Source organism: Aythya marila (genome assembly GCF_965140915.1).
Source record: "Aythya marila genome assembly, chromosome: 1".
NCBI classification, from domain to species: domain Eukaryota; kingdom Metazoa; phylum Chordata; class Aves; order Anseriformes; family Anatidae; genus Aythya; species Aythya marila.
Genome location: NC_139042.1, coordinates 142,976,004 through 142,988,728, shown reverse-complemented (window position 1 = coordinate 142,988,728; position 12,725 = coordinate 142,976,004). Strand labels below are relative to the sequence as shown.

At 38.4% G+C, this 12,725-nt stretch overlaps 1 protein-coding gene across 10 annotated transcripts in view; it reads left to right on the top strand.

Annotated features, from left to right (window-relative positions):
* The window catches only part of ERC1 (ELKS/RAB6-interacting/CAST family member 1), a 294,324-nt gene that overhangs the window by 234,199 nt on the left and 47,400 nt on the right, over window positions 1-12,725 (top strand). For all 10 annotated transcript variants that reach the window (XM_082767805.1, XM_082767804.1, XM_082767802.1 and 7 more), the window contains one exon: window positions 5,561-5,705. In XM_082767805.1, the coding sequence (XP_082623931.1) occupies window positions 5,561-5,705 (145 nt within the window). The remainder of the gene's footprint in view (window positions 1-5,560; window positions 5,706-12,725) is intronic.

The following is a 12,725-nucleotide window of genomic DNA, read 5'->3' as shown; positions in this document are numbered from 1 at the left end:
TGTCCCGCTATCTTCTCAAAAACAGACATTTACATTCAAGAGATGTGTCTTTGCATACTGTTCTTTGTTGTGTCTCGACAAAAGTATTAGGATATCCAATAGATGCGACAGGACAACCTCATCAGGAGTGCTTTATAGGCTTAGAATATTTCTCATTGGAAGAATTCAATCATGGCAATTTTCAATGACTTCTCACCTCTGCAGTCTTCACTACCTTCCATAAAATATTTTAATCCTCTGAATCCATCTGTATCTTAGAGTTGGAGTCATTCATTATCACTGTGTCTTTGGTATCAAGTGTAAGAACTCTCAGACCCAGCTGAAATGCTGAGAAAAGGGAAGCTGATGGGTGAATCCAGAGGTATGCCAGAGGACAGCTATATTGCCATATCAAGCTTCAGAATATATCCACCACTGTCTCTTAAGAATTGAATTTACCTGTCTTGGTACAACTCCAGTCTGTAGCAGTCATAATTCCCATTCAGTGAAAAGGCTTCATCCTAATTCTATTTTCACTAGATTTTCTTGTTCTCATAATACTATGTTAGGCCACTTTAAAGCCTCCTGCCTCCTTACTGCTTATGAGTGGCAGTAAAGCCTTGGCACAGGCTACAGCACCTGCCCAAATGGGGGGATAAATAGAATCATGCACTCATTTAGGTTGGAAAAGACTGATAAGATCGCCAAGTCCAACCATTCACCTAGCACTACCAAGTCCACCACTAAACCATGTCCCTAAGCGCCATGTCCACACAACTCTTAAAATACCTCCAGGGATGGGAACTCCACCACTTTGCCGTGCAGCCCCTTCCAGTGCCTGACAGCACCCTCTCTGTTAAGAAATTCTTCCTCATATCCAACCTAAACCTCCACTGGTGTGACTTGAGGCCATTTCCTTGAATCCTAAGACAGTGTTCCCCCTGCTGAGTTACAGTTGCTACAGAAACTCGACCTAACCTATGTTATTGTAAAAGATCAACCATCTTGGGTTTTGCAACGAGTACATGCTTTGCCTACCTCTTAGGACATTTGCAGTGTTGTAAACTAGAGATGCAGACCAAGCAAAGGCTATACCACTGACTGCTACCTAAGCTGAAGTTGAGCCTATACTACTGACTCCAGCACTTCTGACCTAGGTTTGTTCATGTGCTACTACGCCCTTCTCACAGCAGCCCATTTTCTCCTTTTTACAACCTCACCTTCTCTTACCATAAGTTTTTCTGGCCTGTGTGGGGATAGCAGCACTTGAGAAGGGAAACTACTAGAAATTAATATTGCTCTTCAGACACAAAAAATTTATTTTACGTGGTGATATTTGTTCTTTCCTGGCTTCTGGAAGCATTCTAGCAATTCCAGGCTCTGCTGAACACCATTAGTAGTGCACCATTACAGACATGTCTCCTTTTCAGCAGAGGTGACAGTGAAATTTATACTTCTCCCTTATTAAAGATTATCCAATTAGCTTGTAGAATTAAAAAGTACAGCTAGTATGCATGTATCACATCAGAGGATATTTTTCTTATTTTGGTTCAAACTTCATCTTGCATCAGTTCCAGAAAAGATTCAGAAAGACACAACTCCTTTCTCCCCACTTCTTGACCAACAATCCCATTTCACACACAATGCAGAACTGAAGTTTTGGATAGTAGGATGCTTCTTTTCTAAGCCATTGTGATTAGTATTATGCAGCAATAAATTGATAACAGATCGCTTCTCATATCTCATTGTCCTGGTCCTGGAGTTTTCATTTAAGTAGAGATGAGCAACAAAGGATCTGATTGCAGAAGGTATGCATTATATGCTATTTGAGGCACCTCAAATTTCCATGCCAGAGTAATGGCTACATAGATACTGTTAGAGAGATATTCTTGGCTCTGGTCCTGAATCATCAGCAAGGATTGTGGATTTACTATTAAAAGAATAAGTGTTTCTTTAGAATCAAAACAGATTACTCTAAAGAAAGTGAAAATTACCAGAACTCTGAACCAGTCTGTCTTTCCCAGGACACCGATAGCCAGAAAAAGCAGAGGTCGTGTATCATGTTCTGTCACTTCATTCTATTGATATTTTTCATGTTTCAGGCAGACATCCAAAGCTGGATACTTTTCCATACAGCAAAAGCAACAGAACCAAAGTTGCAGTAATAGTGCAACCATTATCAGTTGTTCCCACACCTCTAATCTTGACGCTGAAACTGGGATTCTGAGGTGCACCTTTTCCTTTCTTCTTCTCATTTCTGTTAGATCACCAGAATATCTGTATTTCTCTGTAGCATAAATGTATTTGGATTATCTTTCAAATATTCTGAAACATCTAGAAACGCCTGACTTTGTGGTATCGTGTCATGAAGTACAAGGAATAATTTAAGGTGCTGTGTTTTCTACATACAGTCTAGGCAATATCTAGGTGCCCTCTAAACAGGATTTGTCAAGTTTCTGATGTTTTGGTAGTCCACCTAAAGCAAGCTTACTCTGTTAGTATGTACAAGAAATGCTTGTATAAATCCAGAGATGAATTCCAGCCACCGAAAGTCCATTATGTTTCCATTCTGCTGTCAGATAGTGAAAAATTTCGTCTGTTGAAATACACACTTTTTCTTCTTGAAATGCATGGGGTTTTTGTTGTTGTTGTCTTTGCTTTTATATACATATATACTGGATATATGGCTTTAGTTGAGATCCTTACAAGAGCAAGCATACGGGTAACTTCAGCAAAACTGGTAATCATTGGACCAACAGAAGGGACAAACAGAGATCAAATCTTAGCACTGTTTTTTTTTGTTGTTTGTTTGCTTGTTTTAATGTTCTGCCTGTGCAGGTCTTCAGCTTTAACTGGTGTAAATATTTGTAAGAGCATGGTCACAGACTGGGATCAGAAGGAAGCCAGGTCATACATCATCATCCTCTTCTCATTTAAACTGTAATCCATAAGAAAAAGTTCTTCTTCCATTCCCAACTATCATTGCTGTGAAAGTAGCAGTGAACTTTCTCATCAATGAATCTCATCAATTCACCTATTGTCTTAGCAAAACTCCACACCTTTCAAGTGAGAGATGTGTATTTAAGTTTTTCTCACCTGTAAAAATAACAAGAGTTTTTTCAAAAGGGATGTCTCATACCTACAACTTCCTAAGAGAAGCTGCTTCAGAAACTAGTGGCTTCTGCTCTGGTGCTGTGGAGTGCACACGCCGTTCACATAACTCTTCTTTATCTGTGGTCCAAAGTGCTGTGCTGGCTACTGCTGCACTCAGCTAAAGGGTTGCAACCCTGAGTTTCTCAGAGGCTACTGTCTACTCAGATCTGTCAGCATAACTGCATGTGTAGATATTGCTTGGTCCCATTCTATTAAAATGATGTGTTGAGGGTGTTTAAAGAGGAAAAACTATTGTTCGGACTTTTTAAAAGGGCAAGGTCAAGAAGCAAATATATGTGCTGTTATTCTTACAGTTTGGAGGGGGGATTAGTATTTATCCAGGACAGTAAATTCTTCATCAAACTCAGCTGCAGCCAATGCAAACTATCTGATTACCTCCTACTTATTTAGGTATGCATCTCCCTATACCGTTGATTTAAGCCCTGAACTCCCTGATGGAACTATTTCACTCCCCATTCTCAAACACATGGCAGTAATAGATGCATCTTTTCATGCAAGGTCATAAAAATGGAGAGGCTTTCAGCATCTAACATAAAATTTTCTGTATTCCAGTAGTACCAATTGTTTCCCTTTCTAAGCCATCAGTTTCAAAGTCCTGTGGATATATATATTGGATGTATATGTTTAAGACATCAATATTAAATGGTAGCAGCGTCCATTTGTCCCATTCTTTTCAAATTTGCTCAGTCATCTCTTCACTCACAGGGAGCCTGATGAGTACTTTTTCCAGCAAGTATTTTTGTTTTGTCACAATTAAAAATTCCTAACTAAGATTAAAATTAAGTTAAGTTGTTTAGAAAGGAGATACAGAAAGGAAATGAGAAAGCTGACTTAGTCTCCTTAAGGATTGATAATAGATGAATTAGAAAAAGCAGATTAAGTGTCAATACTACCCTCAACAGTTTGCCATTGTTATCCTAAATCACCAGATTGTGATGGTGACGCTTGATTAAAAAAAGATCTTGACAACAGAAGGATGTAATGGTATAATTAACATCAATCTTAATTGTTTACACTAAGATTCTTTAACATTTATCATATCTTTAATAAACAACTGTTTATGCAACAGCATTAGCATAATAATTACTGTTGACATGATTAGCAGAATAATTTTAGCACCTTTGGTTATTCTTTAAATTTTTTTCTCGAATTATCAACATTAATATGCTATTTTTTATATATAATTAGGTCAAAATTCGGATTATTTGGGAATTTGGGATCTTTACAACTTTAACTCCATTTGCAATTAAATTTTTAAAGAAAAGGTAGATATGAAAGCTGCAAGTTCCAAGTTCCTCTTTCTTCATCACTCCTGCCTGATGCCATCTTTCAAATGGCCACAAAAGGTTAGAAAGGATGTCTATTCTATCCCTTCTTCACAAGGTGAATACTTCTGTTGTGAGAGGGGGGACAAGCCACCCCTATTGGAGAATAAGGTCAATTTTTTCCTTTATGTCCTGTTGCACATCTTTACTTAAGCACAGCACCTAAAGGTGAGAATTAAGGTCAAAAGGCAGAAATAGTTGGTTTTCCTAACATATAGAAATCCTTTGAGTACATTTGAGAACTGCTATTTTATTGACAGGATTATTATCTGTATCTCCCCTCTTTCCAGTATCTACAAAATGTTTCTGAACTGCAAGGGTATTTGTGAGAATTTTTTTGCAATTGGGTAGGAGTGTGATGAGTTATTTCTATATCAAGTTCTTATATTACTACAGATTTTTTTTGCTTACAGCATTTTTGCAAAGCTGAAAAAGGTTTGTGATGAGAGCATGCCTATCTTTCCCTTCCGACATGCATCTGAAGAGCTCATCACTAAGTTAGTTGCTCACAAAAAAGTCAAAGAATAGATCAAGCATCCTTGAGGGCATCTATTTCAACATCTGTCATGTAGCACAAAAGTGTCTGTGTCATTGTATGCTTCTGGGAATACACTGTGTTGCTCAAGTGATTTCAATAAACTTGTCACATGCCACCTTCCTTCTAAAATAGCTGCATGAGTACACAGCATAACCTAACAATAATTTAGCACGGAAGTCTTACGATTAGTCAAGTATTTCTGTATGCATTCTTAAAGTCCATTCTGGAAATGTTTAGAACGTTATAAAGAATGAAAATGTTCATCTGAAGAAGCAATAAATGGTTGTTATTAAAAAAAATTAGGAGCCGAATGCAAAATTATAGCTTTATTATATGTTTTTCTTATCCTATAAGCACTATCACCTTGGGGTAGGCAGCTGGGTCTGACTTCCAGCTCCACCAATGGACATAACCGGGACAACCGCATTTATTTCTGCCCAGCAGAGTTGCATGCTCTTACAATGTTTATGGTATATGGTATGTCTATGGTTCTTTGTTAAGCGCTCCTAGTTTTGCAGGATAATCATGTATCTGTGTTTTTCAGACAGGAAGCCCTTCTTGCTGCCATTAGTGAAAAAGATGCCAATATTGCTCTGCTAGAACTTTCATCCTCCAAGAAGAAGACCCAAGATGAAGTGGCTGCACTCAAGCGAGAGAAAGACCGCCTCGTACAACAGCTCAAGCAGCAGGTGGGTAGAGGAGGGATAGGAGAGAAACCAGTTGGTAATTTGGTGTGACATTATTATTTTGGTTGATGGAAATAATAATGCATAATCCCTTTGTCTGTTGGGACAAAAAGTACATGAATAACAATTTCAAACTAGCTACTGAGCATGAAGACTTTAATTAAACAGCCACCATAATCAGAGGGGTTTCCTTGTATCACTGCTTTTGTCGTATACGTGCTACACTATGTAGGAAACTGAATGAAAAAGACATTTATTCTTAACTTCCAGAGACTCGGGGAAATTGAGTGATACTTCTTTTGGTGTTCTATATTTGCCTTGTCAGGGAGGAAGCATAAATGGATGAAATTTGTCCTTGCCATAAAGGTCAAATTGAACCATATTACACCACACGGTCTCTGTTGTGGTTTCTAATCTGTGACAGAAGCTCATAAAGGAATGCTGGTTACTTGAGTGGAATCTGGGAGGCCACGTGAGTGGGGAGATCGATCCATTTCTATTTCTGTCCTTCTCCTGTTCCTAAGACCTTTCTGTGTTAGTACAACAATCAGAAAAACTATGTTTCTATTCAAGCCCATAAAATTTTGTTTCAGTATTAAATGCAAAGTGAAAAATACATTACTGATAAAACACTGTGGAAGCAGAAGGCAACCCTGACAATAAGAGATCCAGGATCTGGGTAGATTTTTCACTTCAGCACTTTTGTTGGATTCTTCTGTGTTAGCGCCATGCCACATTCCCTGTAAGAACATGTAATACTGCTGTCAGCCCAGTATCAACTGTTTCAATACCACTGATTCCATCTTCAAGAAGTTTTATCATGCACAGCATTTCATCTGTCAAACAGATCATTTCTGTTGAGGTCAAGAACACTAAGACAAAACCAGGTCTCTGCCGTAATAAGGGATTTCTCTGCTGCTTCTTTAGGAAACACAAGTAGGTTACTGGCTGTGTATTTTTAAGATGGCAATTATTTAAATTTTAATTTTACAACAGTAATTGTATAGTTTCACAACAGCTTTAAAATGAGTGGGAGATACAGTGTACTTATTTACTTTTGAGCAACAGTTGCAATTACTTTCACTTGTCATCCAGATGACTTCCTACTAAAATGGGATTCAGAAGTGTTCACAGCAATGTAAAGTACTTATTTTCTTCATTTAATTGTTGGTAGACATAACAGCCTTAGTATATGTTAATACTTGTTCTAAGAGAAATTGGAAATTTTTATTAGCAGTTCTTGTCCTGAGTTTAAATGCTAGCTACTTCATGCAACTTGTCCTTCTGAGTTTCCTTCTGATTATCCTTGGCTGGTAGACAGAATGATCTTTAGGGATTTTTTTTCTACCGAAGATTGTATGTATGCAATTTATTTATTAATGTTGTGATTATCTGTAGTGACTTAGGTTTCACTTAGTTGATTTTTAGTATTGCTGTAGTTCACATCATTATTTTTCAGTGATGTTAAGTCCCATAATATATACTGTTCCTAAAAAGACATTTCCCTTAAGGATGCCCATTTTAAGTGCTTTTGTGCATAGGTGTGGGATAATTCATTTCCAAAATAAACTTCAAATGCACAAGAGATTAACCTGAATTTGTTCTTGCCATGAAGTGAGACCAATTCTGGGCTGACGTGCTCTGTTTTGAAACAGTAGCACTTCTTCAAAAAATCTGTTGGAATATCCAAATGCCTTTGAAGCTTCTGGTTCCAGAACTGCCATCAGCGGTAGAGACTTGTCATTGTTCTTTCTCTTAAAAAGAACTGTGAAGAAAGCAAATAGTAAATCGTAATCTCCTCAAAACATGCCTGATATGAGTATTACATATAAGGAATATAAGAACAAATACAAAACCACATATAAAAGTACTGCAAGGTATTGTCCAGTCCATCCCCAGTCCCTAAGGCAGAATATATGTTTATATATAAACAATCTGTGCTATATTTAAACTCTACCTGAGAGATATTTATTTGACCTAACAGAGACTTGACATACGCTCCCTAAAATCTATCATACATCTTAAGGTTGTAAGTATTATCTTTTATCCTTTTTGTGTGTGTGCCACCTTCAATACTACTAAAAGAAAAGCTTTTCAAAGTTACTTATGGAACAGTAATTAAATCAACAGACAACTCACCAAGTTATAGGGGATGACATCACATTTATTTGTTCAATACCAGCAGCTTTGGTATGTACTTTTTCTGCACTAAGGTCACCAACTCAAATCGTACAGAATTTAACAGCTCCAGAAGTAGAAGGTTGTGCAGCAGAGAGGCTATTAAATTTTCCACGATCCTCATTACAGATATAGTCAAAGGGAATTTCATTTTTCCACATTTTGCAAGTTATCAGTGTACTTGGCCCTTGTGGTCCTCTTTGGTTAGTGCAGGTCAAACAGGTCAACAGCCTTGTATTTTGCTGTGCTTCTTCATCAGTAGAAATTCCTAAATTTCCGGTAGAAATTGTGAATGAAAAGTCGTTTAAATTTACAGATGTATTAAACACAGCTGTTCAAGAAAGGCAAGTGATCCTAGTTAATCAGGATCTTCTGGAAGACTTTGAAAATCAATTCTGGATCTTAAAACGTTCATTCATCCCTTCAGATTCAGATCTGGAATTCTGACCTTGATAATTCCTTCCTTGTGTTTTTAATACTATTTCAGAACTGTTGACCTCCCTGATAATCATGTTATATTTCAGTCCATCCCATTTCTAGGAAACGCTTACAGTTTGTTGTGGGAAAGCAGCTCTTCCAGTTGGCTGGTAGGCACAGTTGACTAAGAGGTTCCCGTTTCCACGTATGTAGGACACAAACAGAAGTGCTGAGCAATATCGGAAGTGGGTGGTTTGTGTGAAGAGTTACACATACTGTGGTACATACCATAGACCTTATTTCTGAACCCAACTGCAAACTGTTAAAAAGCCTCTGAGAGAGATAATGTTTTAGAAAAGTGTTTTTTCTGACTACCCTGCAATAATGAATGTGAATGGATCAAATTGTCTATGCATGGGGTTCAGATTATACCTTTTCATTGCTTGTGCTGATAATCATTGTGTGGCTACAATAGCTTCTGCTGTTAGTAGACTGACTCACTGTTAATTTTACCTTTCTTAGGATGTATAAATATGCAGTTCTTTCCTAAAACATGAACCGTCTATTGATAAGCCTCAATTTACATCTTAAAAAATAATGTCCAAGTTCTTCAGCCCCACAATTTCAGGTGATTTTTACTCACTTAAAACTGTAGGTGACGACACACAGATTCATCAAGAAAAGGTTATACCAACTCTGGAAGATTCCACAGTTATTCTTTGCTTTAATTCTCCTTTGTCCCTTCCCAACATTGTCACTTTCCAAGCCACTTGTGCAGGAAGGGTATTACTGTGAAAGAGAAGGAAGGAGTACTGCCAAAGACATTTTGGGTCTTTAATTTCTTTAAGTATGTATGTTAAAGTTTGGATGAAGAGAGGCATTTCAGAAAGAGGATATGGCATCAATGTTGTTTTAATTTAGAGTTTCTAGGCTCAGAATTGCAGGAATGTGGCTCAATATAGAGACCGTTTCCTAATGAGGCACTCAGCATTGACCAGGCTTTCCAGTAAATGGAGCTGCCTGTTTCATATTGGTTGTCAGTTTGTATGAGGGATTTCCTCTATCATCGGAAAGGGAGGCCAATTGCAGGGCGAGGGTCACCAGCTAATGTGGTCCCAATTTACTTCCTCCCAAAGTACTTTGTCTCCTTGACTAGCTCATAGTGAAAGAGTGGTTGGGAGGCTGCTTCACATGAGGGGGCCAGAGCTGATGCAAGAAAACAGAGCTGAAGGTTACCTAACAAAGTCCAGATGTAGTGTGGCGAGCGCCAGCCAGTGTGCTCAGATTATATGCCATACAGAAGTCCCTGCAATGTGTGTCATGCTGGAATTGAAAGAGTCCCAACAAACTGGCCTCTTTTGTGGCAGCACATCTACCACTCATCTGTTAGAAAAGAGCCTATTTGCCATTTATTCATCTTCTAGTCAGGCTAAGTTTTAAAAATCAAGATATATTTGTTATACCAGTGTGAAGTCCTACTCTTGTAGACTTGAGTTTTAAGTGGAAGGCATATATGAATGGGCTGAGGTTTTCCTGTCTGTGGGCTTTGAGTCTCAAAAGTTTGGGGTTTTCTACAAAGAGTTATTTGGAGCAAAGATTGTCATTTTCTGTGTTTGTGCAGTGTCTAGTACAGTGTCTAGCACAGTGGGGGCCCAGCTTCACCGACATCTCGAGGCACTACTATGCCATAAATGTTAAGTAATAGTGTTGAAATTGTTAGGAGGTACTGAATTGTTTCAGTGTCTGTTTTCTGAGCTTGGAGTGTTATTCAATTGAATTGTTTTTAAATAACTTTTTAGGTCCCTTCCAACCTAAACCATCTATAATTCTGTGATTCTATTATATATATTTCACAATTATTCCCAATTCTTTTTTAATATACTGTTGCAGAAATTATCAGAAACTAGCTTGATTCAGTGTTATTGATGATGGAATCTCAAAATTTTCATTCTAAGTTGTGTGAATCTAGATTACAGTGCATACTGGATTCCTGGGTACATTTGTATTATACTGCCTTTTCTTAACATACTTTTCAGATCATAGAATCATTCAGGTTGGAAAAGACCTCTAAGATCATCTAGTCCAACGTTTAACCTAGTACTGAAGTCCACCACTAAGCCATGCTACTAAGTTCTAAATCTACATGTTTCTTGAACACCTACAGGGATGGTGGCTCAACCACTTCCCTGGGCAGCCTGTTCCAATGCCACACAACTCTTTCAGTAAAGAAAATTCTCCTAATATCCAATCTAAACCTCCCCTGGTGCAACTTGAGGCCATTTCCCCTCATCATCACTTGGTGCTTGGGATAAGAGCCTGATCCCCACCTTACTATGACCTCCTTTAAGGTAATTGTAAAATACAATAAGGTCTCCCCTGAGCCTTCTTTTCTCCAAGCTAAACAACTCCAGCTCCCTTAGCCACTCCTCATAAGACTTGTTCTCTAGACCTTTCACCAGCTTTTTTGCCCTTCTTTGGAAATGCTCCAGCACCTTGATGGCTTCCTTCTAGTGAAGGGCCCAAAACTGAACACAGTATTCAAGGTATGGCCTTACCAGAGCCCAGTACAGAGGGACAATCATTTCCCTAGTCTTGCTGGCCCCACTATTTCTGTTACAAGCCTTCTTGTATCAGCAAGAGATGCTGTTGGCTTTCGTGTCCACCTGAGCGCAATGCTGGCTTGTATTCAGAAGGCTGTTGACCAATACCCTCAGGTCCCTTTCCGCCCGATGGCTTTTCAGCCACTCTTCGCCCAGCCTGTAGCATTGCATGGAGTTGTGTTGCCCCACGCCTTTATGCTTATTGAACTTCATACATTTGGCCCATTGGTCCAGTCTATCCAGATCCCTCTGTAGAGCTCTCCTACCCTCGAGCAGATCAACACTTGTGCACGTGGTGTCATCTGCAAACTTGCCAAGTGTGTACTCAATCCCCTCATCCAGATCATTTAAGAGAACTCACCCCGATACTGAGCCCCAGGGGACACCACTAGTGACCAGCCTCCAGCTGGATTTAACTCCACTCACCACAACTCTTTGAGCCTGGCCACCCAGCCAGTTTTTAATCCAACAAAGGAAGTTATCTTCCACGTGCTATAGAAACCTCCTAGACTCTGCTGTGTTGTATTTCCAGCAGACATCTGGTAAGTTGAAATCCCCCACGAGAACAAGCGCTAGCAATTGCAAGACTTCTCTCAGCTGTTTGTAGAATATTTCATCTGCCTCTTTGGCCTGGTTAGGCACTTTATGACAGATGCCCACCAGGACATCTGCCTCATTGGCCTTTAGTGCTTTCAGCTGGGTGGAGAGAGGATAGGGAAACACCTCTATTGAGTATCCCTTCTGCCTGCAATGAGTTCCACAGCCTTTTAAGAACATTTTGAGTTTTGGTTCTGTACTTTAGCATGCTTGCAAAATCACTCACCTAAGCTTCTTCCTTCATATTTCATAAACATAGTTTCTTTTATCACACAGGTTGTTAATGAAAAAATACTGAATAGTACTGGGCTCAGGACAGAGCTTCATGTAACACACTTGATTTATTCATCCATTTTGTTAGTGAACAGTTGATAAGTACTTTGGAGTATAATTTCCTAAACAGTTTAGTGCCCACGCTTTTATATTTTAATCATAGAAAATTCATCTCACCTTAAAACAGAACCAATTATGCCAGTAATCTGTTCTTAAATACTCTTAGTGGAGACTTTCAATCTTGAGAAATCTTTTCTATGGCTCATCTGTCTTTATCATTATAATGTCATTGTGCATCTGTAATTTTCCTTACTGCAATTTAAGCACATTACTACTTTTTTTTTTTTTTTTCTATCTGGTATGAGCATAGAAAGAAAGAAATAATAATAATAAAAAAAGACTTGTTTCATAGCTGTTTTTAGCAGCCCTTTTGGTTTACTGATGGTATCTCCTCTGTGTTTTTCTTTAAATCGGGCAGTCTCAGTTCTTCCAGTTTTCATATGTCTTGTTTTCTAGATACCTGATCCCTCCTGTTGTGCTTTCTCAGATTTCATTTAATTTGTCTATTTCTTTCTCGAAGTGTGGTATCCAAAATTGGACAAAACTCAAAATGAGGCTTTTCCTTAGCCTGAAGTTGTTAGTGAGTGTGTCATGTGAGACAGTGTCAGAGACCTTAACAGAGTCTTCCAAAACCCCGCCATTCCCCCCAGGTTCCCCAAAATAACCATTAATAGCTTTCATTATAGTAGATTATACTATAGTAGGAAAGAGTTTATCAGGATTAGTAAATTTGAAGACATCTGATTTTTCTGAGTACCATCCTGTTTGTTCTTTTCTGACCTAAAATGATATTATCTGGGTATTGAAATTAATTTTGTTAGTCAACTGAGTACAGTCTTTAGAGAAGATAGACAGAGAAAAGGCATGAGCATTCTGATCTTCTTGGCTTTACTTTTGA